Raw genomic sequence first — 24,548 nt, forward strand, 5'->3', positions numbered from 1 at the left:
TAAAGAGAATTAAAAGATAAAACAACCAGAAACATCAGCAAAAATGTGGCAGTAACAGTCTCTGAAAATTCTCTTTCATAAAAGCAACAAAAAACTGACAAAAATGCCAGGGACAATGTTTTCAGAACTCTGTAAATTAATAATCTGGCAAAATTAGTAAGAAAATTAGGTGAACCTCCGTAAGACCAGTAAACTCTGAGGTGTTTAACTTGCCATATTTCTGTTCTTTCATTTCTACCACCATGGCAGGCATGAAAACCAACAGTCCATGCTCACAGTGAAAACCAGCAGCCTGGCAGCTACCAGATAGCTGAGAGCCCCTTCATACCCTCTTTACCAAGAACTGTCATTATATAACCTGTCTGGTTGTTCCCATTTCCTGGACTGTCTTATTTGACCTGGCCAGTCCAGTGTAAACAGCTTTTCCCTTACAGAGTTTGTTGGTAAAAATTAGACATAAATGATCAGTTTCCCAACTGACTGACAGAATGGTAACAGGTAGGGCAAACAATAAGCTACCCAAAAAGCTTTAAAAGAAAAACTGGAGAATGAAATGTCTCCAGGCACTTTGAAAAACTCCAATGTATTTCTGGCAATTTAGGAAGCAACATACACATGTAGGATTATGTGTATACCCTGGACTGTACTTATGTCCAGGAGAGAGCTGAGAGGTACCCAAATTCGTAGCTCTGGCTGAGTGTGAGGCTCTGTGCAAGGAAGAAAAAAAGTAACACAGAGATGGAAAACTGCCTACTTCAGTGTTGATGGGCCATCCCAAGACACGCACACACAGAGGCCCTTGGCAAATATGGGAGACTTACTGGTTCCAGACATTCAGGAAATCTGTTCAGTCATTAGCCAACTACAAAAGCTAAAGAATTAGAGAATTCAATGGTCATGCAAGACAAAGATATTGAATTTAAACTTATTTTACAAGAGACTGTAAAAAAACCCCATAACTACAAAAAGCATCAACAACAAACCCTGGGGAGGGGTGGTAATCTGATTTTCAGAGATGCCACATTATACTATTTAAAATGCCCAGTTTTCAAGAGTAAAGAAACAAGAATGCATTGTTCAAACACGGGAAAAAAAGTAAGCACTAAAACTGTCACTGAGGATGCAGAGATGTTAGACTTACAAGTCAAAGAATTTAAGTTAGCCACTGTAAGTATGTTCAAAGAATTAAAGGAGATCATAGCTTAAAAAGAGCATAAAAATAATGTCTCAGCAAACAGATTAATAAAAGAGACAGAAATTATTAACAAAAAAGACCAAAAAGGAATTCTGCAGTTGAAAAGTTAAGAGCTGAAAGGAAAAAAAAAACCACTAACAGGACTCAAAAGTGTATTTTAGGAGCTCCTGGCTACCTTGGTTGGTAGAGCACGAAACTCTTGATCTTGGGGTGTTTTGAGCCCCATGTTGGGTACAGAGATTACTTAGAAAAAATATGGCAGCTTTTAAAAAAAGCACATTTCTGCAGCCATTAGAAGGAATCCGTAAACTCAAAGATAGGTCAATTGAGATTATCCAGTCTTAGAAACTTAAAAAAAAAAAAAAAAAAAAAAAAAAAGGGGCGGGGGGGGGGTGGTGTACAGGAGGAAAACTAAAGAGAGCCTCAAAGATCTTTGGGAGAGGGCACCTGGGTGGCTCAGTGGGTTAAGCTTTTGCCTTTGGCTCAGGTCATGATCTCAGGGTCCTGGGATCGAGCCCCACATCGGGCTCTCTGCTCAGCAGGGAACCTGCTTCCCCCCCTCTCTCTGCCTGCCTCTCTGCCTACTTGTGATCTCTCTTTGTCAAATAAATAAATAAAATCTTAAAAAAAAAAAATCTTTGGGACAGCAGTAAGTGTACAAACATACACATAAAAGGGAGTACCAGGAGCAAAGGAGAGACACAGGCAGAAAGAGAAGAAATAGTGGCCAAAATTCCCTAAATTTGATAAAAAAACTTCAGTATTTATCTAAAAGTTCAACCAACTCAAGTAGGAAAAACTGGAAAAAACCACACCTAGGGGCGCCTGGGTGGCTCACTGAGTTGAGCCTCTGCCTTCAGCTCAGGTCATGATCTCAGGGTCCTGGGATCAAGCCCTGCGTCGCACTCTCTACACACTCAGTGGGGAGCCTACTCCCCACCCCCACCCCCCAGCCGCCTGCCTCTCTGTCTACTTATGATCTCTCTGTCAAATAAATAAATAAAATCTTAAAAAAAAAAAAAAACCACATCTAGAACACATCATAATTAAACAGTCAAAATGCACAAGAAAGTATTTAAAAGTAAAATTCTGTAAGTTAATTATGCCAAAAAAGGTAACAAATGGCAAAATATTAAAAATTAAATATAGTTGAATAACACTATTTTCTCTACTTTGCTGTACCTTCACAGATTTTTATATTAAGAACTTCAAAAGAATCCATACACCTAAGTTTCTTAGTAGTTGCTTCCTGTTTCAAGTAACATTTTAGAAAAGCTGAAGGAGAATGTTATATATACTGCAATAAATACTAAAATGTTCTTTAAATAAAAAAAAGGAACTTCACAAGAGAATGCTTTAAGATAGTTGAAGATATCACCTAAAAGAAAAAGAGATGTTTAAAAATTAACTCATTAATTAACTGAGAGCGAGCGAGCAAGGGAGCATGAGCAGGGAAGGGGCAGAAGGAGAGGAAGAGAGAGAGAATCTGAAGCAGACTCTGGAGTGAGCCCAATGTGGGGCTCGATCTCATGACCCTGAGAACCTGACCTGAGTCGAAATCAAGAGTTGGACCTTTAATGGACTGAGTCACCCAGGTGCCCTGAAAAAGAGATTTTCAATTTCAACTTTTCCCAGCCATGGTATTATTTAAGAGTGCAGGTAGGAATTTTGTTTATGGAAGGATGGCGTAGACCTACTTTTTCCTGTTCTTTCTGCTAACTATAGCTGAAAATCACGAGTATTACATACAAGACAAACAGAACAGCTGTTGAAAGATGAAGACAGACTGGCTAGGGACCTCAGGACCAAAAGAATGACACAGCAGTGAACTTCCTTTTTGCCTCATTTGTTCCAGACTGGGTTCTGGAGAACCTCAAAACAGAAATGTCAAAGGGCAAAGACTAAAGTCCTAAGAAAAGTCTGCTCAAAGAGCCAAGACAGGAGCAGCTCAGCAAGATGGGAAACTTTTAGACAGTAACAGCTCCACGCCAGTGAAACACCACAGAAACAACTGTGGTCTCATCTCCATTCTCTCTTGAAAATACTATGGAGACCCCAGACTTCCACACTTGCTAGGCTATAACAAGGCACCTCAATTTTCTCTCTACCATCTCACCACTGAAGTGGTATCCAAAGAGGACAAGCAAGGAACCTGGACTTCAGTCCCCCACTTGGCAGTAAGGAGATAATGCTTTGTTTTCCTTAACTGGGGTCATCTGAGAGGATAACTGCTAAAACATTAGGCTATAAATAAATTCCAGGGTCTTATAAGACCATAAATGTTCAGGTCCAAACAGAAAACCACTCATCTAAACAGAACAGGAAAACCACAATTTGAATAGGAAATGAATGATGATGCTAAGTGCTTCAATAAGCAATGACAGATTCACTTGAAATAGATGAAAAAATTAAAAAATTTCAGCAAAGAAATAAAAGTTATAAAAAGAACCAAATGTTAATTATAGAACTAAAAAATACAATTGACCAAATAAACTTACTGGATATTGTCAGTAGTAGAGTGGAGATAGAATCAGTAGGGTTGAGGACAGATCAATATAATTTACTCAATCTCACCAACAGAGAGAAAGGAGATTTAAGAGCGAGGGCACTGCACAGTGCTTGAGTATGGAGTTAAGGCTGCTGGCTGATCAATGAACTCACAAGTGTAGGTAGTGTGCTATATGAGGGGCACATTTTAGCTACTAACACCGCAAGGGTCTCTGGCTCAATGAGTGGAGTTTGACAGTAATTCTTGCTACAAGTAAAGAGGGCAGAATAAAGCCATTTTCTGATACGCAAAAAACACCCGACATCTTATGTATTCCTTCTCTGCCACAAAAGAGATGCTCTAACAAATCAGAGAGTAAGCCAAGGAAAAGGAAGTTTACAGGCACCATGGATGAGCTGACGGGAATTCAGAGCATGATGGACAAAGAAAACACCAGGGATAATAACTGGGCACCAAGTCCAGAGAGCAACCAGTGCAGACTAGGGTAGGCAGAAGCAAGGATTCAAGGAGGGAGGGATATAATCAAGAAAAAAAATGGAACCGAGAGATCTGACAGACCTGCTTGTATCTGGAGGTTTTCTTTAGGTTTGGTGGAGCATCTGAAGATGAATTAGTGACTAACAGAAAACAGCTAAGCATATTGCAGTATTACGTGACTTCGTTTAAAATTCAATTTTTAAATTTATTTAAACAGTTTCTGGATTTACTTTCTTAATCTATTTTCTGTTTTATAATATTTTAATTTTCCTTAATCTTTTGGCTTTGAATTGGTAATATATTCATGTTTCAAAAGATATACTAAGAAGTCTCCCTCCCTCCTTTAATTACCCCCACCACTATCTCTAAACATTACCACTCAACTTCAGCATTTCACTGAATCTAAACTGCCAGTAAATATACACCAAATTTTGTGTACCACTTAAAAATACATTAATGATAATATTAATGTATCCTCAATTAAATTAATTAATTAATTTTTAAAGATTTTATTTATTTATTTGACAGAGATCACAAGTAGGCAGAGAGGCAGGCAGAGAGAGACAGAGAAGCAGGCTCCCTGCCGAGCAGAGAGCCCGATGCGGGACTCGATCCCAGGACCCTGGGAACATGACCTGAGCCGAAGGCAGAGGCTTTAACCCACTGAGCCACCCAGGCGCCCGTATCCTCAATTTTAAATCACATATTCCTTTCTGGGATGTTGACATGTTAGATCTTACTCGTATCATAGTATGTTCTATATGGTTGTTTTATCTTTGCTTCTTTTTAAAACTTTGCTCACTTTTTCCATTTCTATCCTCTATGTCTCCATGGTTTTCTATTTTAATTTTACCTTCATTCTATGGTTTCTTCTAGGTCTTTTTTTTTTTTCCTTTCTTCTAGGTCTTTACTGTGTTCTGTCCCTTCAGGTGTCACACCTTAATGTCCAGTCTTTTAGTCTTGGGAGTCTGCATTTCATCTTTGTGTGTTTTCCTTCACTGAGGTGGTGCTGACTTCATTAAGTAATTTAAATTCATAGTTAAGATTTTAAAAATAAGTTTCATCTGTCCTGCTTTTTTGGTAAGTGTTCTTACTGAACAAATGAGTATATTTTGTTGCTCTTTTTTTACTTTTTTAGTTATCTTCACATGAATATCCTTTTATTACTCATCAGTGAATGAGTTGGGCTATTCCTAAAAACGGCAATTTACATGAGATTCCTTTCACTTGGGCGTGGGAGTGTGGGGAGACTGCTCTGATTTCAGCTAGTTCTTTTTCAGTCCAAATGCTCTCTTCCTTCAGGTGCCACAAAAACAGACTGCCAACTGCAAGTAAGGCCAGGGCCCTACCCCCACAACCTACACTGGAATATATACTCAGTCCAGGAAAACCTCTGCAAATAGGCCCTCCTCACCCGAGTTTCTGCACATATTGCTGCTTACAAGGAATATACTGTTGTACTACACAGAACGCTCTTCACCTTCAGGAACTCTATTTTTTTTCTAGCACTTTAAAAATAACTCTAGTGCTACTTCAAAAAAACCCCCAAAACAAAAAACGACACTTTTAACACTGAAAGGTAATGTATTAAATCTGTGAAATTTAGTGTCTACTGTTGGCAACAATGTGGAGAAAATGGGAACACATTTCATGAAGCTATAAACAGGTACAGTGAATGGAAATCAGAATTTAAACTCTAGGGGCGCCTGGGTGGCTCAGTGGGTTAAGCCTCTGCCTTTGGCTCAGGTCATGGTCTCAGGGTCCTAGGATGGAGCCCTGCAACAGGCTCTCTGCTCAGGAGGGAGCCTGCTTCCCCCCCACCCCTCTCTGCCTGCCTCTCTGCCTACTTGTGATCGCTCTGTCAAATAAATAAATAAAATCTTAAAAAAAAAAAAAAAGAATTTAAACTCTACATGTAATTTGACCCAGAAAAATATTCTAGAGAAATGTTTGCTAAGGGGCTCAATGATATTAAACTGATAAGAACACATACTACACTTGATCTTAGCCAAAAGGCTGAGAAGCGATAAAGGGGCTCAATGATAAATAAAAAGATCCACTGCATTATTTGCTTATTACAGTGATAAATGGAAATAACTTAAGTGTTCATTAATGGAGAACTAATTATGGCACCAATACATCTGGGAATATCACATAGTATAGGAATAGAGTCTCCTTTTCTAGTTTTCATTTTCCTGATCTCCTAAGATGATATATCCTAAGGCATGGTCTTGGTACCACCTCTACTCTCTCTTTATACTATCAATGGACTTTCTTCCACTCTCATGGTGTTAAAAAACATATATCTGCTTTTATTTTTTTTTTTTTTTTTGTATATTTTTTTTAAAGATTTTATTTATTTATTTGACAGAGAGAGATCACAAGTAGGCAGAGAGGCAGGCAGAGAGAGAGGAAGGGAAGCAGGCTTCCTGCTGAGCAGCAAGCCCGACGCGGGACTCGATCCCAGGACCCTGGGATCATGACCTGAGCCGAAGGCAGCGGCTTAACCCACTGAGCCACCCAGGCGCCCCATATATCTGCTTTTAATTCCCAAAACTTAATCCCCAGCATAGATATCGATCTTCAATACTAGAAGTGGATCTACTTTGGAAATTTTTAGGCAGCCATACATTTGACATCTTTACTTGGCTGTCTAACCACTTGGAGATCTTGAAAGTAAAATAATTAAAACTAAACTCTTAGATTCCTTACTTGAAAAAGGGTAATTCCTATCTACAGTTGTTCATGCAAAACCTCCTAGCTATCACTGGCTTCCTTCCCTTCTTTCTCTCAGAAAATTCTGTCAACTGTACCTTCAATACATATCCAGAATCTCAACTCTTTTTACGACTTTTACTACCTCCATTCTGGTCCAAGCCTCTATGATAGTCTAAGGTTCCATTATCTCTCACTTGGTCTTCCTGCTTCCACTTTTGTTTTTTTGCAGTTTATTTCCAGCATGATAGCCAGAGTAATCCTTTTGAAAATTAAGTCAAGTCATGTCATTCCTATGGCTTAACCTCACTCTGATGGCTCTCAACCTCACCCAGAATAAAATCCAAAGGATTCTGAATGGCCTACAAAGCCCTACATCATCTGGCCCTTAGTTATATCTCTGAACCATGTTATGCAACTCTCTCCTTGTTCTAGGCTGGTTTCTTTTGCTGCTCCTCTGTGTTCCTAACATACAGGCAGTCCTGACTTTGTACTATCCTGGTATGTATGAATTCTACTATATTGCATAATTATATTACAGCAGTCCCCCACCAACTCTGTTCATATTTCTGTTACCACTATATATTTTAACTGTGAGTACTTACATAAAGTTTATGAAACTTTATGCAAGCTTTACTGCTAGCTCCTCAGTCCACAATGACCAATCACATCACTTCCTTTGAAGTATGTCCGTGAGTGGTCATTGCACATCTGTTATTCAGTTTATGCAGATGGCAAAATGTGAAGCTGTGCTGTCTCTTGTTTCCCAATGATAAACCCAGGTGAAATTTTACAATAATGGATGACAGAAAGAGAGTGATAACTGGCTAACAAAAACAAAAACACAGGAAAAAACAGTAATCTGGAAGTAAAACTCGATGTGATTAAAAGAACTGGAACAGCAAAGACAGGATGAGCCCTAGGCTTATATGAAGATATGGTTATGGACCATGTAGAGAGAATCCAGTGAATATTAAAAGAATGATGGTAAAGTCATCTCATAACATCTTTTAGTTAAAATTGCACTAGGAACAGAAGGCCACTGAGAAATGCAAGTATTTACTTCTACTTTGGATTTATGACTATTAAATGAATGAATGAATGAATGAATGAATAAATAAATAAATAAATCCCAGTCATTTAGGCCCAAGTGTTAAAGTTAGCTGCCACACTGAAAGGAAATGGCCACTTACAAAGAGAATGAAGAACAAAAACAGTAACAACAAATCCTTTTCTGGCCAATAAAGTCTGGTTTATTTCAAAAGTTAATAAATTAACTTTGATGAATTAAATGTTTAGCTCTCTGGTGAAGCCACCTGCATAGTTAAAAGATGCTGCGTGAAATGTGCCCCCAGATTCCACGCATTTGTTAGGGCAGAGGGTTTTTTTTTTTTTTTAAAGATTTATTTATTTATTTGACAGAGATCACAAGTAGGCAGAGAGGCAGGCAGAGCGGGGGAAGCAGGCTCCCTGCTGAGCAGAGAGCCTGACTCGACTGGGGGCTCAATCCCAGGACCCTGGGATCATGACCTGAGCCGAAGGCAGAGGCTTTAACTCACTGAGCCACCCAGGTGCCCCAGGGCAGAGGGTTTTGATGAAAAGGAAGATATCCTTAGAAGTGATGCAAGCAAAAAGTTTTGCATTAAAGGAACTCTTGGAGATAATCTGCCACCATTGAAAAGACAAAGGATAACATGTCAGAAGCAGATCTAAACTTAGAAAGGCACATGACAATTCACCAATGCATGGAAGGACTGTTGTGCTCTTCATCATCATTGAGTTGTACAATGTGAAGGCGAGTACTGTTCTAAATACACTTGTTTAGTTTTTAGAAAGAAATACTTTAATTCTCAGTGTTTCTCATGTTTAAATTACAGTGTACCAAATAAATATTAGTTTTACTACTTTTTCCACCTCTCTATATATGGTAAGAGACGTTTAAGATGATTAATAGAGTTTTGAGTATTTTCATAATGTTTTAAAGGTCACAAAATAAGCACAACCCCTAGCCCCTGAAATTAAGATCATTTTCACAGCTTCCCCTTGCACGGTTATTTTTACTCTTCTGCACTAATGTGTAAAGTAATGACTGCGTATCCTCCTACATCAAATTCTTGGCCCCTGCTCTTTCCTTGGCCTGATGCAGTTGGACATGAGGAAGCATGCGGCTGTTACTTCATGCTCTTAAACCTCTGTGCAGAGAAGGCTTTCTGGGTGGTATCACCTCTTCCTCCTATTGCCTTATATTCCTTTCACACTGCCTTCTTTTTCTTCTATTTATTTCTCTACACCTACTAGAAAGTAAGCTTAAGGAGAATGGACACTTTGTCTTTATCACTCTTCTGTATTCCCAGATTCTAAAACATCACCTGGCACACACAAGGCAATCACAATTTTTACTTGAATGAAGTTTTATGATAAAGTAGATAAATATTGTAAGCTATTATTGATATAAGTAAAAACTGCAAGATGTAGACCAAACTAATCAGCATGATGCTGTTTTTTAAGACTCAATCTACATGTGTACATAAAGAAAGATGTGGAAAGATACTTAACAAAACCGTTACCGATCAATAGGATTCTGGCTAGTGGGACTAGCAAGGTAGAGGGAGAGCAGGATAAAGATTTTCCCTTTATACCTTAAATATTTTTATATTGTCTCTCTCTTTCCCAAAATATCTTTATTTCTGGAATTAAAAAGAATAAAGAAAACAGCATATATTAACTACTGTCATAATGCCATTTTTTTTTTTAAGATTTTATTTATTTGAGAGAGAGCAAGCGAGTGAGCACGAGGAGCGGGAGGAGCAGAGGGGGAAAGAAATCTCAAGGAGACTCCGTGCAGAGTGCAGAGTCCAATGCAGGGCCTGTTCTCACCACCCTGAGGTCATGACCTGAGCCAAAACCAAGAGCTGTTGGCTTAACCAACTGAACTACCCAGGAGCCCCATGATGTCACTTTTGATAGCAATAAAAACTGGGGGTTACTGTGGGGCAGGCTCTGTCCTTAATGCTCTGAATGCATCATTTCATTTAAATACATAAAAATTCTAGGAAGCAGTGTTATATTATTTTATAAATAATACAGAGGCTGGGCAATGTGCCCTGGTCACACAGCTAGAAAGTGGATGCAAAAAGATGTAGATAAGCAAATTATGTAAAATTTGTCACATGTGTTAGACTTTTTCTTTCCCAATCCTGTGCAGTTGGAAGCAAGAGTGATAACATTTATGTGCTCACCCTGCAGGCCTGGGTGACCCGGATGCACTCCGCACAGAACTCTCCACTCGAGGGCTAGCCACTTCAGGAGGCTGAGGAGGAATGAGGGTTTTCCGAACTGCCATTCTGAAAGAGACCAGACAAACCCAGAAAACAACAGTCCAAGGGCATTAAAGGATAGGAAGTACATAGTTGCTAGGCATACCTATGGCGAAATAAAAGCACTATATTGGCTAACCCATTTTTTTAAAACTTTTTTATTAATTATTTTTAAAAATAAACATATAATATATTTTTATCCCCAGGGGTACAGGTCTGTGAATCGCCAGGTTTACACATTTCATAGCACTCATCATAGCACATACCCTCCCCCAGGTCCATATCCCCGCCACCCTCTCCTGTTCCCCCTCCCCGCAGCATCCCTCAGTCTGTTTTTTGAGATTGAGTGTTTTATGATTTGTTTCCCTCCCAATCCCACCTTCTTTCATTTTTTCTTCTTCTACCCCCCAACCCCCCACATTACATCTCCACTTCCTCATATCAGGGAAATCATATGATAGTTGTCTTTCTCCGATTGACTTATTTCGCTAAGCATGATACCCTCTAGTTCCATCCACATCGTGGCTGGCCCATTTTTAAGTGGATTTTAAAATTTTATCAAAGTAACAGTATTGAAAAAGCCACATTTGCATTAAAAAGCTTTTAACAAAATACAGCAGGCTCCCACCCCATCCCTCCCTAGTTCTTGTCAATCTCTATCCAGGAAGCAACCACTCTGACTCATTTTAGCTGATGCTTCTAGTATGCCCCATCTCCTTTCTACTCATTATCAAACTTGAAATCTATATTACATGTTCATGATTATTATTATGTCTATGCATTTATATTGACCTGAGAAAGTTCCTGGAAGTCAAATGAGAAAAGTTGATCAAGTTAGTTAGTGTCGATTGTGCCATGCACTAGAGGCCACATATGACTCAGACTGAGAATCATTGGGCTCAGCAATGTGGAAGTGCTGAGTAACTGTGACATGCTTAGTTTTGGCAGAGTGGTGGGAGCAAACACTCCCAAGACAAGAGTGGGTTGAGAGAAAATGGCTAGAACCAGAATTTTGCAAAGCCTAATTAATGGATCTAGATAGTAAGTTAGCCTAAAAAAGGGTTACCACCAAACATCATTTTAATTTATAAAGTGGCTTGCCAAAAAAAAAAAAAAAAAGATATATGGATCTGATAAAGCTTTAGATTCAATTAACAAGAGAAAATGTGTGGAGGAGACAAGAACAGCAAAACTACCCTAAAGGGGTAGTGGGTTGAATTGTAGTCCCTAAAAGATATCCAAGTCCTAATCCCTGCACCTGTTAATGTAAAAAATAGGGTCTTTGTAAATATAATTAAGGTAGAGACTCAAAGTAAGATTCTTCTAGCTTTAGGGTAGGCCCTAAATCCAATTCTTGGTATCCTTTTCACAGAAAGGAGAGGGAGATTTGAGACACAGGGACACAGAGAAGACCATGTGAATACGGAAGCAGAGATTGGAGTGATGTGTCCACAAGCCAAAGGTTTGCCAAAAGCCACAGAGGCGAGGAAGGAGGCATGGAATGGATTCTCGCTGAGTGCATTCAGAAAGAACCAACTCTGTTGACATCTTGATTTCAGACTTCTAGCCATCATAACTTTGGAGAATGATTTCTTTTTTTAAAAAGATTTTATCTTTAAGCAGGGGCACCCTGGTGGCTCAGTCGTTAAGCATCTGCCTTCGGCTCAGGTCATGATCCCAGGCTCCTGGGATCGAGCCGCACATCGGACTCCCTGCTAGGTGGGAAGCCTGCCTCTCCCTCTCCCACTCCCCCTGCTTGTGTTCCCTCTCTCGTCGTCTTTCTCTGTGTCAAATAAATAAATGAAATCTAAAAAAAAAAAATTTATCTTTAAGCAATTTCTATACCCAACATGGGGCTGGGACTCACAACGCTGAGATCAAGAGTCACATGCTCTACCAACTCAGTTAACTAGGCACCTCCATGAGAATAAATCTCTGTTGTTTTAAGCCACCAGATTTGTGGCAATTTGTTATGGCACCTCTAGGAAACTAATACAATGTGGATGCAGTTGAAAAAAATCAAGGCAGTGAGAGAGAAAAGTCTACAGGACAGAAGACCAAGTTTTTTCAACAAGTAAATCTCAAGGAAAAAGAGATGAAGGAAACCTATAAAAGAGTCTTAGGAGACATTATCAACTAATCACAATGTGGGGACCTTATGAGAATACTGATTCAAATAAAACAAAAAATTCATGACATCTGAGACCATGCTTAGGAAGCATTTTGTGTTGGGTCTCTTGTAAGATCCTAGCCGAGGTTTGTGAGGTTAAGCAGGGCCAGTCAACATGGTTTACCCCACCACAGTCTGCTGCACAAATTCAGCAGAAAGTTGGATTTGACTCTGGTTCTGACAAAGTGAAGAGGGTGGGGTAAGGAAGTGGGGGCTGTAGGCAAGGAAGTTATTATAATGGACCACAGAAACTGAGTCAGGGAGAGCAGAGAAAGGTCATGAAAAGCAGTGAGGAAAACGCAAAGGTGGTAGCATCAATGGGTTGAAGGTTCCCCGGTAGGTTCTGTTGCAGTGCCACTGCCCGTGAGGTGGGAAGACAGAAGGTGGGCTGTGGGACACTGAAGGACAGAAGAAGAGGTCAGGGAAGTCTTGTGCTTATGGGTGTGTGCTGCTGATGGAGTGGGGTGGATAGGAAAGCATTCAAACAACTGAGAAGCCAGAGAGCTGGGAAATTATTTTGGAAAGAACAAGAGCCAGACATTATGGACTTTCTGAAGGACATACAAACATACCCGCAAATCACCTGGAATCTGATTAAGCCTCTTGAGTTGCCCTGACCAACAAGGCAGCCTCTAGCCATATAGGGCTACTAAACAGCGTACTGGTGGAAAGTGCAAGTAGGAGCAAAATTTTTAACGTTAGTTCATTTAAATAATTTGAATTTAAAACTGATATCTGATTCAGTTATAGAAAACGTTGCAGTGTGCCTGGAATAACTTGGATATGTGAAAATACTTTTTCAACTGCAAGTTTTATGAAATCTGAATATAGACTGAGTGCTTTCCAAGAGGGATGGCCTGAACGTGGCACTGAGGCACATAGGGGTCATCAACCCCACCACCAGGCTCAGTGACAGAAGGATGGGAGGAGAGACAGCCACTACTTTGGAGAGAGTACAGGAGCCAAGATCCCGTGAGAAAACCAGATTCTAGCTAAAGAAGGCAGGCACACAGGGGTTAGTTAGAGTCTGTGGCAAATGAGAGCGGTGTGCCCCACAGAGGAGGTAGCAGCCAGACTCTACCTCAGTGACTTCAAGCCCTCCAAATCCACACAAAAATGAGCAGCATCCAGTGGGAAATAGGCAGATTCTCTATAAGGCTCTTCTCAGAAAAAGAAATGTGAATGTGTTCCTACAGAAATGCAGACTACAGAGAGGAATCAAAACAAGGACTGGGGTTGAGGGAAATAAGGGAACTTGTATATATGATGGGAGTGTTAATTCATGGTTTGTTTTGGAAGGCACTTCAGCAATATCTGTCAAAACTAATAATGTACACACCCCTTGATCCAGAGTTTCCGCTTCTTGAAATTATCTTCAAAGCTACCATGAGTCCACAAGGACTGTTGGAGGATAATGTCTATCTTAGCAGTGTTTGTAAGAGTGAAAAATGGAAACCAATCCAAATGGTTTATCTGTAAGGGAGGGATTACATACATATATCATAGTCTGTTATACTTAAATATTATGCGTTCTTTAAAAAGAATAATGTAGGGGCGCCTGGGTGGCTCAGAGGGTTAAAGCCTCTGCCTTCAGCTCAGGTCGTGATCCCCGGGTCCTGGGATCGAGCCCCGCGTCGGGCTCTCTGCTTGGCGGGGAGCCTGCTTCTTCCTCTCTCTCTCTGCCTGCCTCTCTGCCTACTTGTGATCTCTCTCTGTCGAATAAATAAATAAAATCTTAAAAAAAAAAAAAAAGAATAACGTATATGCAATGATATGAAAAGATGTCTACTTTGTATGAAGAAAAAGCTGTAAAATCATGTGTAACATTCCATTTTTCTAGAAAATGTTTGTAAATACATTAAAAGAATTATGTATCACCTAAATACATTATGTATCACCTAAAAAAAAAAAAAAAAAGAAGGCAGGCACACTCAAAGAGGAAGGATACAAGGAATTCTGATGATGACAGAGCCAATTACCGGGGCACAGCAAAAGGGTTGTAGGGAGGCGATGAAGTGTAGGAGAAGGGGGAAGATCTTTTTATCTCCAGCGTTGTGAAATTTCAAGATGTTTATCTTGGTGTTGGTTTATCTGTTTCTACAGCATCTACTGTGCTGGTATTTCGTGGTTCTTTAAATCAGGAAACTCATGCCCTTCAGGTGTGGACATTTTCTATGAATTATGTTTAAGTGATCCCCTTCCTTTCATCTGATCTCTTGCTGAAACTCCATTACTTGGAAGCGGTCAGGATCTCTTGAACTGATTCTTTTAATTATCTTGTCTTTTCTGTTTCCTATCTTTTTGTTTTTTTACTCTACTTTTGAGAGATTTCCTCAATTGTATTTTCCAACTCTTCTACCGAGTTCCATTTCTGCTTTTGTAGTTTAAATTTCAGGACATTCTCTTTTGTCCTCCAAATGTTCCTTTTGTATAGTACTGCCTTCCTGTTTCATGAATACATCTTTTTTTTGTCCTTTGAAGGCAGCATTCACAGTTTTGGTCTTTATTTGCTTTCGCTTTCAGTTTTTAGTTTTATTCTCATTGTTTAGCTCCTGTATCTTTCAGGCTACGTTTTTCAGTATGTCTAATAGTTTGTACCTTGCATTGTCAGAAGGCCCCTCATACACCTGGTTATACTTAGTTGCGTGTTCATGATGAGGACTGGGGAACTAACACTTGGTCGGAACCTCTGAACTTGAGGAAGAACTTGCCTTTTTTTTTTTAAAGGAGGGAGTGAAAGAGGGAGAGAGGAGTGGGGAGGGACAGAGGGAGAAGAAAGTATTTTAAGCAGGCTCCAGGCCCAGCATGGAGCCCAGGTGTGTCAATCTCACAATCCGGAGATCATGGCCTGAGCTGAAATCAAGAGTCGGATGCTTAACCGACTGAGCCACTCAGGTGCTCCGTATGTTGCCTACTTTAAGATTTGCTGTAGAGTGATCTGATTCCTGAGCTTACAAAATCCTTAGTATTGGTATCCTTGCATCTCTCCACCTGGGCTGGACGATCCCAGAAAGAAAGTGGAGTCCTCATATCACTTCTTGCCTGTAACATTCAATTGCCAGGGTCCCACCAGCTGAAAGGGAGACATGGACTGAAGTCTCAGTACTCTGCAAATATGTTTCTGGTAAAATACTCCTGGCCCTCCTTATGCTGATTGATCCCAGTGGACCATATGCAGAATTTAACCCTCTGGGTGTGTGCTGTGGTTGGGAGGAGCAGTGTACAGGGGATGCAGGTCTCTAATCTTCTCAAACACATTTCAACCCAGCTTCCTTCTACCCTTTGTTCTTCCTATTCTTGGGCCATATGAAGCTCACGCAATTTAAATGAGGATGCTTCTCAACGTTCTCTATAGACTTAAAATTCAGCTTTCTCACAACTAAGTGAGTGATCACTCTCCTACCTGCCTTCCAGCTTCAAGGTTTGGTTGATTTGTCTTATATTCTTCCCATCTTTGTGTGCTTATTTTTTTAGAAAGCCTCTTTGCTAAAAGTTCTACAGGGCTTTGAAGGGACAACAAATTTAGAAGTGTGTGTTCAACCTGCCATGTTAAGCAGGAGCTTCTGCCTTCCATTTTCATTGATAAGGACTGACACAGACTGACTTTATCTTTAAGAGGCAAAATCCTGCACATCTGGAAACCTGTATGGACCCAGCAGCTTATGTTTTAAACTTTATAATCTTCTGCTATTGATGCACATGAGCTGGGTGGAGCCACAGAAACGCTGTTCTCTGAAGTGTGACTGCCTATCTTCCACCTCCCAAGTTTTCAACTTAAGTTTCAGAGCACAGCATATACCTTCCTACCCATGACCCACACCAACTTAGAGGTCCTAAGGCAACACAGTACACTTCTGCTACTAAATATGATCCTTACTTAATACATCTAGGATATTATTTGCCCTGAGCAACAATTTATGTGGGCCAATAAGGAAGAAAATAAACAGTACACATTAACATGCCTACCTAGACATACCTGAAAGGTCAATTAGAAGCTACTCAGAGCATCTAGAATTAAACTCCCAAAACTAGAGAGAACTCCTAAAATAGTATGCAACAGCTGCTTATAAACTGGCCACCTCCTGCACTCCCCACCTGCCCAGACTCATGGATTCTTACTGTCCTACAGTCTTTGCTTGGCAAGGCTCTACTGAATAAGTCTGTGGCCAAGTTTTTCAAACAGATTAAAAAATGCTACAGAAGATGAGAGCTTAGAGTCTGCTACTAGCACTGGATGAGTGGCTACTGTTTCTGTTTCTATTAATTATATCCAGATCTAGAGGTGTAATGTGGCACTACTGGGTCTACCTACCCATCCGTGGCAGGTTTCTTCCGGAGGATACTTGGCCGGGGGGATGAGCCCTGGGCTGGAGCGTTGGTGCTACCACTCTGGCTATGGGTCTGCACCACTGTTGTTGCTGCTGGAGCAGCACTGAATGGATTGCTAATAGGGTTGGCTACAATTGTGGCTCCATCTGCCAACACCACTGCTGGAGGACAGGGAAGGGGCAGGAGAGAACAACGAAGAAGAAGAAACAAAAGAAACATTACTAAAATGTCACATAAGACAAAAACAATTAGACCACCAGAATTAGAGTACCCATGCTATGACTGTCTAATTTCAAGAAAGTAAGGGATGAGCACAATGTTCATCTGTCTAAAAGCAGATGGCAAAGTGGGAGAGGTTACTAAGTTTACTGATGCACATCTCTCTTTGCTGCGTAATCATAACTACTAATAAATCAGATAAGATACACAAAGTACATAGCATACTTCAAGAAATAATCTCCTACAATTTTTGTGAAATACCATTGCTTCTCAATCCCTAAAAATGATGCAATCCCTAAAAATGATTATTAATTTTACAGCTTTACATACAACTCTGAAGAAGATCTTAAAGAGAATAAGAATGCTATAATAAAGGTGAATTTGCTCTCTCAACTTTACAGAGTGCTGCTTACCACATGCACACACATATTAGGCTGTTTATGTACAGAACTTTTAATGTTTACAATGACTCTAACAGATAAGTTCCATGTAACTCATGTTAAAAGAAGAAACTAAGGCACAGAGAAATTTCTCAAGACCACCAAGCCAGTAAGTGACAGAACCAGGATTTAAACCTAGTATGTATCTCTTTCCTCTATACCAACTTCCATGAAAAAAACTCAAATTACCTGAAGTCTTTCCTTCAGGTGGAGGCTGCTGAGTACCCATTGGTGCAGGCTGAAGTCCCTGTGTGTTTATTGGGGTTGCTGAGTGAATTCCCTGTGTGCCCATTGGTGCTGGCTGTATTCCTGGAGTCCCAATGGGGGCTGGCTGGATCCCCTGTGTACTGATGGGTGCTGGCTGGATCCCTTGGATATGTCGAGCATGAGACGTATCCACTGTCATCAACTGCATGGGGTTTAGATGGACGGTGGATGCCACCCCAACACTAGTTTGAGCTGTGATGGCAGAGTTTGGAGCCTGAGCGGAAACTGAAAATGATGCAGAAAGTGACAAGAATGTCAGCTCTGATTAGATAAAGTCCACGTAAAAAAAAAAAAAAAACACTAAAATGAAAACAGACTTTTCCACTGTAAAAGATCTAAACCCTCAGTTTTTATGGCACCTTTTTTTTTTTTTTTTTTTGAGAATGAGAGAGAGAATCCCAAGCAGGCTCCACACCCAGCGAGGAGTCCTACATGGAGCCTGATCTCATGACCCTAAGATCATGACCTGAGCTGGAATCAAGACTTGGATGTTCAGCCAACTGAGCCACCCAGGCACCCCAGTTTGTTTTTTTTTTTTTAAGGTTTTATTTATTTGACAGGGAGATCACAAGTAGGCAGAGAGGCAGGCAGAGAGAGAGGGGGAAGCCTGATGAGCCTGATGCGGGGCTCATTTCCAGGACCTTGGGATCATGACCTGAACTGAAGGCAGAGGCTTAACCCACTGAGCCACCCAGGCACCGCTTTTTTTTTTAAATTTTTAAGTATTTACTTATTTATCAGAGAGATAGTGAGAGCACGTGCGTGCACTAGCGGGAGGGACAGAGGGAAAGGGAGAGAGAATCTCAAGCAGACTCTGTGCAGAGCACGGATGTGGGGTTTGATTTCACAACTCCAAGCTCATGAACTAAGCAGAGCTGGATGCCCAACCGACTATGCCACCCAGGAGCCCCATAAAACCTCATTTTTTTTTTCAAACAAAGCACTACATAAAGCTCTATATATTAGAGCTTTTTCCCTCACCTCCTATCAGCGTGATATGATCTTCCTGCAGATTACTAGAAAAGCATTAAAACAAGAAAAAGGAAATCATCTATTAAATTCTAAATGTGAGCCAGGCAACTGTCCTAAATAATTAAAATAAAACTTCTGAGACCCATCCATGGCTCCCAGGTCAAGAATATTTGCTCTAACTGATGGAACCAACATCATAGGCATTTTTGATATATGGTAGTTACAAATTTTAAATTCCATATATGTGCTGAAGATAGAGAACAAGCAAGTTTCCTTTTTCACTACAGTGTATATTAAAAACTCAAAAACAACAAAATTGAAAACAGTAGCATTCCCAGGAAGCAAAAGAGAAGGAATTTCTATTTGTGGGAAGAAAAATACAAATGATGTTTCTTCTCAAATAAATGAAATGTTATTTACAGTAACAAACATACGGAAACAACCCTAAGGGTCTACTGATGGATAAATGGATAGAGAAAACATGACATCTATCTCTATACACGCGCACACACACACCGTACACGCACACCACACACGCACCACACACACACACATACACACACAGAATATTCTTTACCCTTAATAAAGAATTAAATCTTGCCACCTGTGACAACATGGATGGACCTGAGGGTGTTACGCTAAGTGAAATAAGCCAGACAAGGACAAAAAAACCCGTATGATCTCACTTATTTGTGGAATTTAAAAACAAATAAAAACAAACCAAGTTCATAGATACAAAGAACAGACTGGCAGTTGCCAGAGGCAGGTAATGGGGGATGGGAGACATGGGTGAAGGGGGGTCAAAGGTACAAACTGCCAGTTATAAAATAAGACTTTGGGATGTAGTATACAGCATGGTGACTATGGTTAATAATACTATATTGGATATCTGAAAGTTCCTAAGAAGAGAGATCTTTGTTTCCATAACAAGAAAAAACATTTTGTAACTATCTGTGGTGATGGATGTTGTTAACTAGACTTATTGTGGTGATCATTTCATGATACACAAAAATACCGAATCATTATGTTGTACACCTGAAACTAGTATGTCATGTCAATGATATCTCAGTTGCAAAAAGGGGAAACAGTGATGTAATTCAAGTTTTATATACCATATATATAGTGGTTAAAAAAGGTAAATTGTTATTATCAATGAGAAACTTGCAGCAAAATGTTAGTACATGTAAATTCATAGTTACCGCTACATTACAATTCTTCTCTTGATGTAAAAGAAAGAGAGAAAAAGAAAAAAAAAAAAGAAATCAACCTGGCAAAGCTATTAGTTTCTTCCTGAGAAGTGAATGAACCTTTGTTTTTGTTCAGTAACAGTTGTGGGCACTTGCCTGAACATGCAGTACACTCCTGCCAAAACCAAACCACTCTGTTCTGAGCGCATATTCTGTGCTAATACTTTATTCACACACAGAAAAGTGCTTTTCCCCAGTCCCACCCCTGTGGTTCTGTCCTGTGCATTCTAAGAGGCTTTCCAAATGTCACTTCCTTTAGGAAATGACTCCTGACCTCTAACCCTTCCCTTTCAAGTAGAAATAACCTCTGGTTTTGTTCAAGTCTCTTTTATTGGAACGTGGCACTTTCTAGTAAAAGCTCTTCAAGTCTTATCTCCCTATTAGTCTAAGTTTATTCAAAGTGAACTGTTTTAAGAGTCACCTTTACAGACAGAGCCTAACATAGGACCTTACATACAATAACAGGGTTTCAATAAATATCTATAAAACTAATAAATGCATGAATAAGGGTGCCTGGGTAGTTCAGTTGGTTAAGCATCTGCCTTGGGCTCAGGTCATGATCCCAGGGATCTGGGATCGAGCCCCACATTGTGTGTCAGGCTCCCTCTCAGGAGGGAGCCTGCTTCTCCCTCTCCCTCTGTCCTTCCCCCTCCTCGTACATCCACTTTCTCTCCCTCTCTCAATAAATAAAATCTTAAAAAAAAATGCATGAATAAATAAATGAATAAAATGGAAAACATCTCTGAAACAAGTGAAATTTCAGGAACAATCTGAGAGGGATCAATTACTTGCAAACTATATAGATTATACATATGTATTCATAATTTACGTGTTTATATCTATATCCAATGAACCAAAAAGATTCCATCTTTATAAAGTAACCACAGCCCATGAACAATTGGTCTACTCTATCATAAACTATATATTACAGTAATCTCATATTTGGCCCATTATATATACATTTTCTTGTCCTCCTCCTTATTTGAAAAACATCTGCTTTAAAATCATTTAAAAGGAGCCACTTGAAAACAGGATATTGTAAGCTGGCCAATCAATCATTCCTTCAGTTGTGTTCATCTATGCAAAGATCCACAAGTTTGAGAAATAAAACATTACCCATCATCTGCACCAACAATGACAGTATTGGTATTGGAAGAAATAAATTGCTGTTGATTGGACTACTCATTTTTCTGTGTTCCTATCCATCAGGACTACTGTAGTGGTAAAGAAGACAGCTGGAAGAGAAACAGATGGTTGGCAGGATCCCCAATTCTTCTGACAGTGCTCTTACAATGGATTTTTATAAATAAATGTTTATATAAAATGGTAATATCTGCAGATTATTCTAGCTCAAGAGAGCGTATGCAGGTCCTTTTCAGTTAGGTAGCACTGAGAGAAATACATATCGGTCATGAATTTCCTACCCCAGAAAGGCAACATAACTGCACTGTTGTGGAAGTACCAACTGGGTAAGGGAGATGAAGGAACCTGAAGGAAGTGCTGTTACTGAAAGACTTCAGAATTTTCAGCTATTAGTGTAACACACATACACACTGACACACACACACACACATGAAATTTACTTCTTACTTATCAACATGGTTCTACCATACTTACTGCATCCTACTTTTGACCATAATCAATTAAACATGGTTTTATCTTTTTAGCATTGTTAACAAAGAACAGTTATAAGTTTCCTTTAAAAAGATGCTATTACTTTGATGTATAGCAAAATATGACAGAAAACTCAGAACAATTCATCAGCTACTTCCCCACATTAAAATAAACCTAGGGACGGGGTGCCCAGGTGGCAGAGTTGGTTAATCATCTGACTCTTGGTTTCTACTCGGGTCATGATCTCAGGGTTGTGAGATCAAACCCTGTGTCTGGCTCTGAGCTCAGCGCAGAGTCTGCTTCACATTCTCTCCCTCTCCCTCTGCCCCCACCCCTTTCATGCTCTCTCTCAAATAAATACATAAATCTTTAAAAAAATTAATAAGTAAACCTTGGGGAAAGTTTTGTGGAAAACAACAACAACAAAAAACCCAAGGCAGAGACTGAGGAACCCGTTTCCAAAGCAATTTAAATAACTTAGAATTTTTGAAGTTTTAAGCCAACACTGCCCAATGGAAATGTAAGTCATACATGCAATTGTAAATTTTCCAGTAGCCACATTAATAAAATAAAAAGCAGGCCAAATTAATTTTAATAATATACTCTGTTTAACCCAATATATCCCAAATATTAAAATTTCAAAATAGAATCATTACAAAAATAATTAGTAAGATACTTTACAGTCTCTTTTCCATACTGTGTTATTTTCAAAATTCAAGGTATGTTTTATAAAAAAACATGTTTCAAATCAGATACTGAGTTCAGTTTTTATCAGAAATATTTTATTTGGGGGCACCTGGGTGGCTCAGTGGGTTAAAGCCTCTGCCTTCAGCTCAGGTCATGATCCCAGGGTCCTGGGATCGAGCCCTACATCAGGCTCTGTGCTCAGCAGGGAGCCTGCATCCCTTCCTCTCTCTCTCTGCCTGCCTCTGGGCCTACTTGTGATCTCTGTCTGTCAAATAAATAAATTAAAAAAATCTTTTTTTTTTTTTTTAAGATTTTTTATTTATTTATTTGACAAAGAGAGATCACAAGTAGACAGAGAGGCAGGCAGAGAGAGAGAGAGAGAGAGAGAGAAGCAGGCTCCCTGCTGAGCAGAGAGCCCGATGCGGGACTCGATCCCAGGACCCTGAGATCATGACCTGAGCCGAAGGCAGCGGCTTAACCCACTGAGCCACCCAGGCGCCCCTAAATTAAAAAAATCTTTAAGAAAAAAAAAAGAAAAGAAATATTTTATTTGAATTTTGATTCAGTATAATCTACAATTTTGAAACAGTAGTTTCATATTACTAGGATGTTCTAAACATACTAAAAATTTCCCCAATTTTAATTAAGTAAAACAAAACAAAACAGTTTTTCATTTGCACCAGTTCCCCCTTCAAGTGCTCAATGGCTCCATGGAGGCTTGGCTGCAGTGCTGTTTCACATAGAAGAGCAACACCCACAATCTGGCTCTCTTATGCCTAAAGTGAGCTGAGGGTCTCATAGGAAAAGAAAACACAAACCCTGAAGATTAATTATTGCTTTTTTTTTCTGGATCGGCAAAAAGAATGCTATTTACAAGTCAGGATGGTGAGTGCTGAGCATAACTGGACTAATACTAAAAAACACAAGGGAGATCCACAAAACAATAGAAGCCCGCCCCATAAAAGTATGGGTTTTACCATTTTAACTGTATTGCCATTTTAAGGCATAACAAATTGTTAACATAATCCTCAGGGTGGGATAAAAGCATACAAATACACTAATAAGTAGCAATCTTCTTATAGATCACAGAGATATGATCTAAAACCTTAAAGCTTCAGATTTTAGCCTTATCTGAACTTGAAGATAGAAGGTGGAATAATTAAATCCATACTACAAATACTCATTGGTCAATTTTGACCTCACTGCTTCCAAAAACTGGAACGTTAAAAGTCCTCTTAATAGCAGGGCTCATACCTGGATACTGTCGGATGGTGGACACGGAGCTGGTGATTGGGGTGTAAGTGTGCGCAGCCAGTGGGTATGCAGAAGGTGGGTATGTTGGCAAAAAGTACTGGAACTGAACGGGAACAGACGGTCTATAGACAGAAGACAGGTAATAGAAACAAAAATAGGTCTATTTTCTTTTTCAATTTCAAATGATCCTATCCCCTAGATCCTTTTCATATCCTTATATCCCATGCCAGCATTTCCCCAATTGTGTCCCAAATAAACTGTCAGATAAAAGGACACACACCTAGAAAGAGGAGCATTTGTAAAAAATAAATGGGTGCTATAAATACATCAGTAAACACGAAAATACACACGGTAACAATCACCAAAACCAACACAAAAAAAACCTCAGTAATCAAAGGTTTTCTCTGCTCAATTCCACTTGAAAGACTCTAAAGTTTACACTGGCAAATCTTATCAAATACAAGTAAAACAGATAATCCCAAACTTATACAAACTGATTCAGAAACCAGAAAAAGAAAAGAGCAAATTTTAACATAGCCCTGCCACCAAAACTAGATAGGGAGAACAGGAGAAAAGATTATAAACAAATCTCATTCTCTACATCAACACAAAAATTTCTAAAAAAAAAATGAAACTAAGTACTGTATAAAACAAAATACATTATGATCAAATAAGGTTTACCACAGGAAGAGAAGAATGATTCAATATCAAAATTTCTATGAATGCCTTAGATTCTTTAAAAAATTAAGAGATCATTTGAAGTATCACAAAAGATACACAAAAATATTTAATAGAAACATAATACTATATGTTAGCTATACTAGAATTAAAAAGAAATTACTTCCTGCTTCAAATTTGGATAGCATTCAATACTTACTCATGATATAAATATCTTGACAAAAGGAATGGAAAAAAACTTTGTTCCTTAATCTGAAAATAGCACCTAGCAAAATCTATTCTGAAATTTCCCAAGAATTCCCATTCAGATCAGGAATAAGATAAGACTGCTCATTATCTCTACTCTATTTAACATCATATTGGAAGCTCCAGGTAACGAGAGACACACAGGTTTGAAAAACGGAAATGAAAAAAATCCCTCATCCCTCAAAAAACTGTCCCTTTTTGTAGACAAAACA

At 39.3% G+C, this 24,548-nt stretch overlaps 1 protein-coding gene across 5 annotated transcripts in view; it reads right to left on the reverse strand.

Moving 5' to 3' along the window:
• Positions 1-24,548, reverse strand: part of LOC111160869 (Sin3A associated protein 130) — an 83,026-nt gene that overhangs the window by 24,603 nt on the left and 33,875 nt on the right. For 3 of the 5 annotated variants that reach the window (XM_022524257.1, XM_022524255.1, XM_022524254.1), the window contains exons 12-15: positions 23,413-23,534; positions 17,561-17,863; positions 16,696-16,873; positions 10,136-10,240 (exon numbers count right to left, since the gene is read on the reverse strand). In XM_022524257.1, the coding sequence (XP_022379965.1) occupies positions 10,136-10,240; positions 16,696-16,873; positions 17,561-17,863; positions 23,413-23,534 (708 nt within the window). The remainder of the gene's footprint in view (positions 1-10,135; positions 10,241-16,695; positions 16,874-17,560; positions 17,864-23,412; positions 23,535-24,548) is intronic. The other 2 variants (XM_022524256.1, XM_022524258.1) reach the window with 2 other exon arrangements.

The sequence above is a fragment of the Enhydra lutris genome, unplaced genomic scaffold (genome assembly GCF_002288905.1).
Source record: "Enhydra lutris kenyoni isolate GAN:26980312 unplaced genomic scaffold, ASM228890v2 scaffoldscaffold78, whole genome shotgun sequence".
Taxonomy (NCBI): domain Eukaryota; kingdom Metazoa; phylum Chordata; class Mammalia; order Carnivora; family Mustelidae; genus Enhydra; species Enhydra lutris.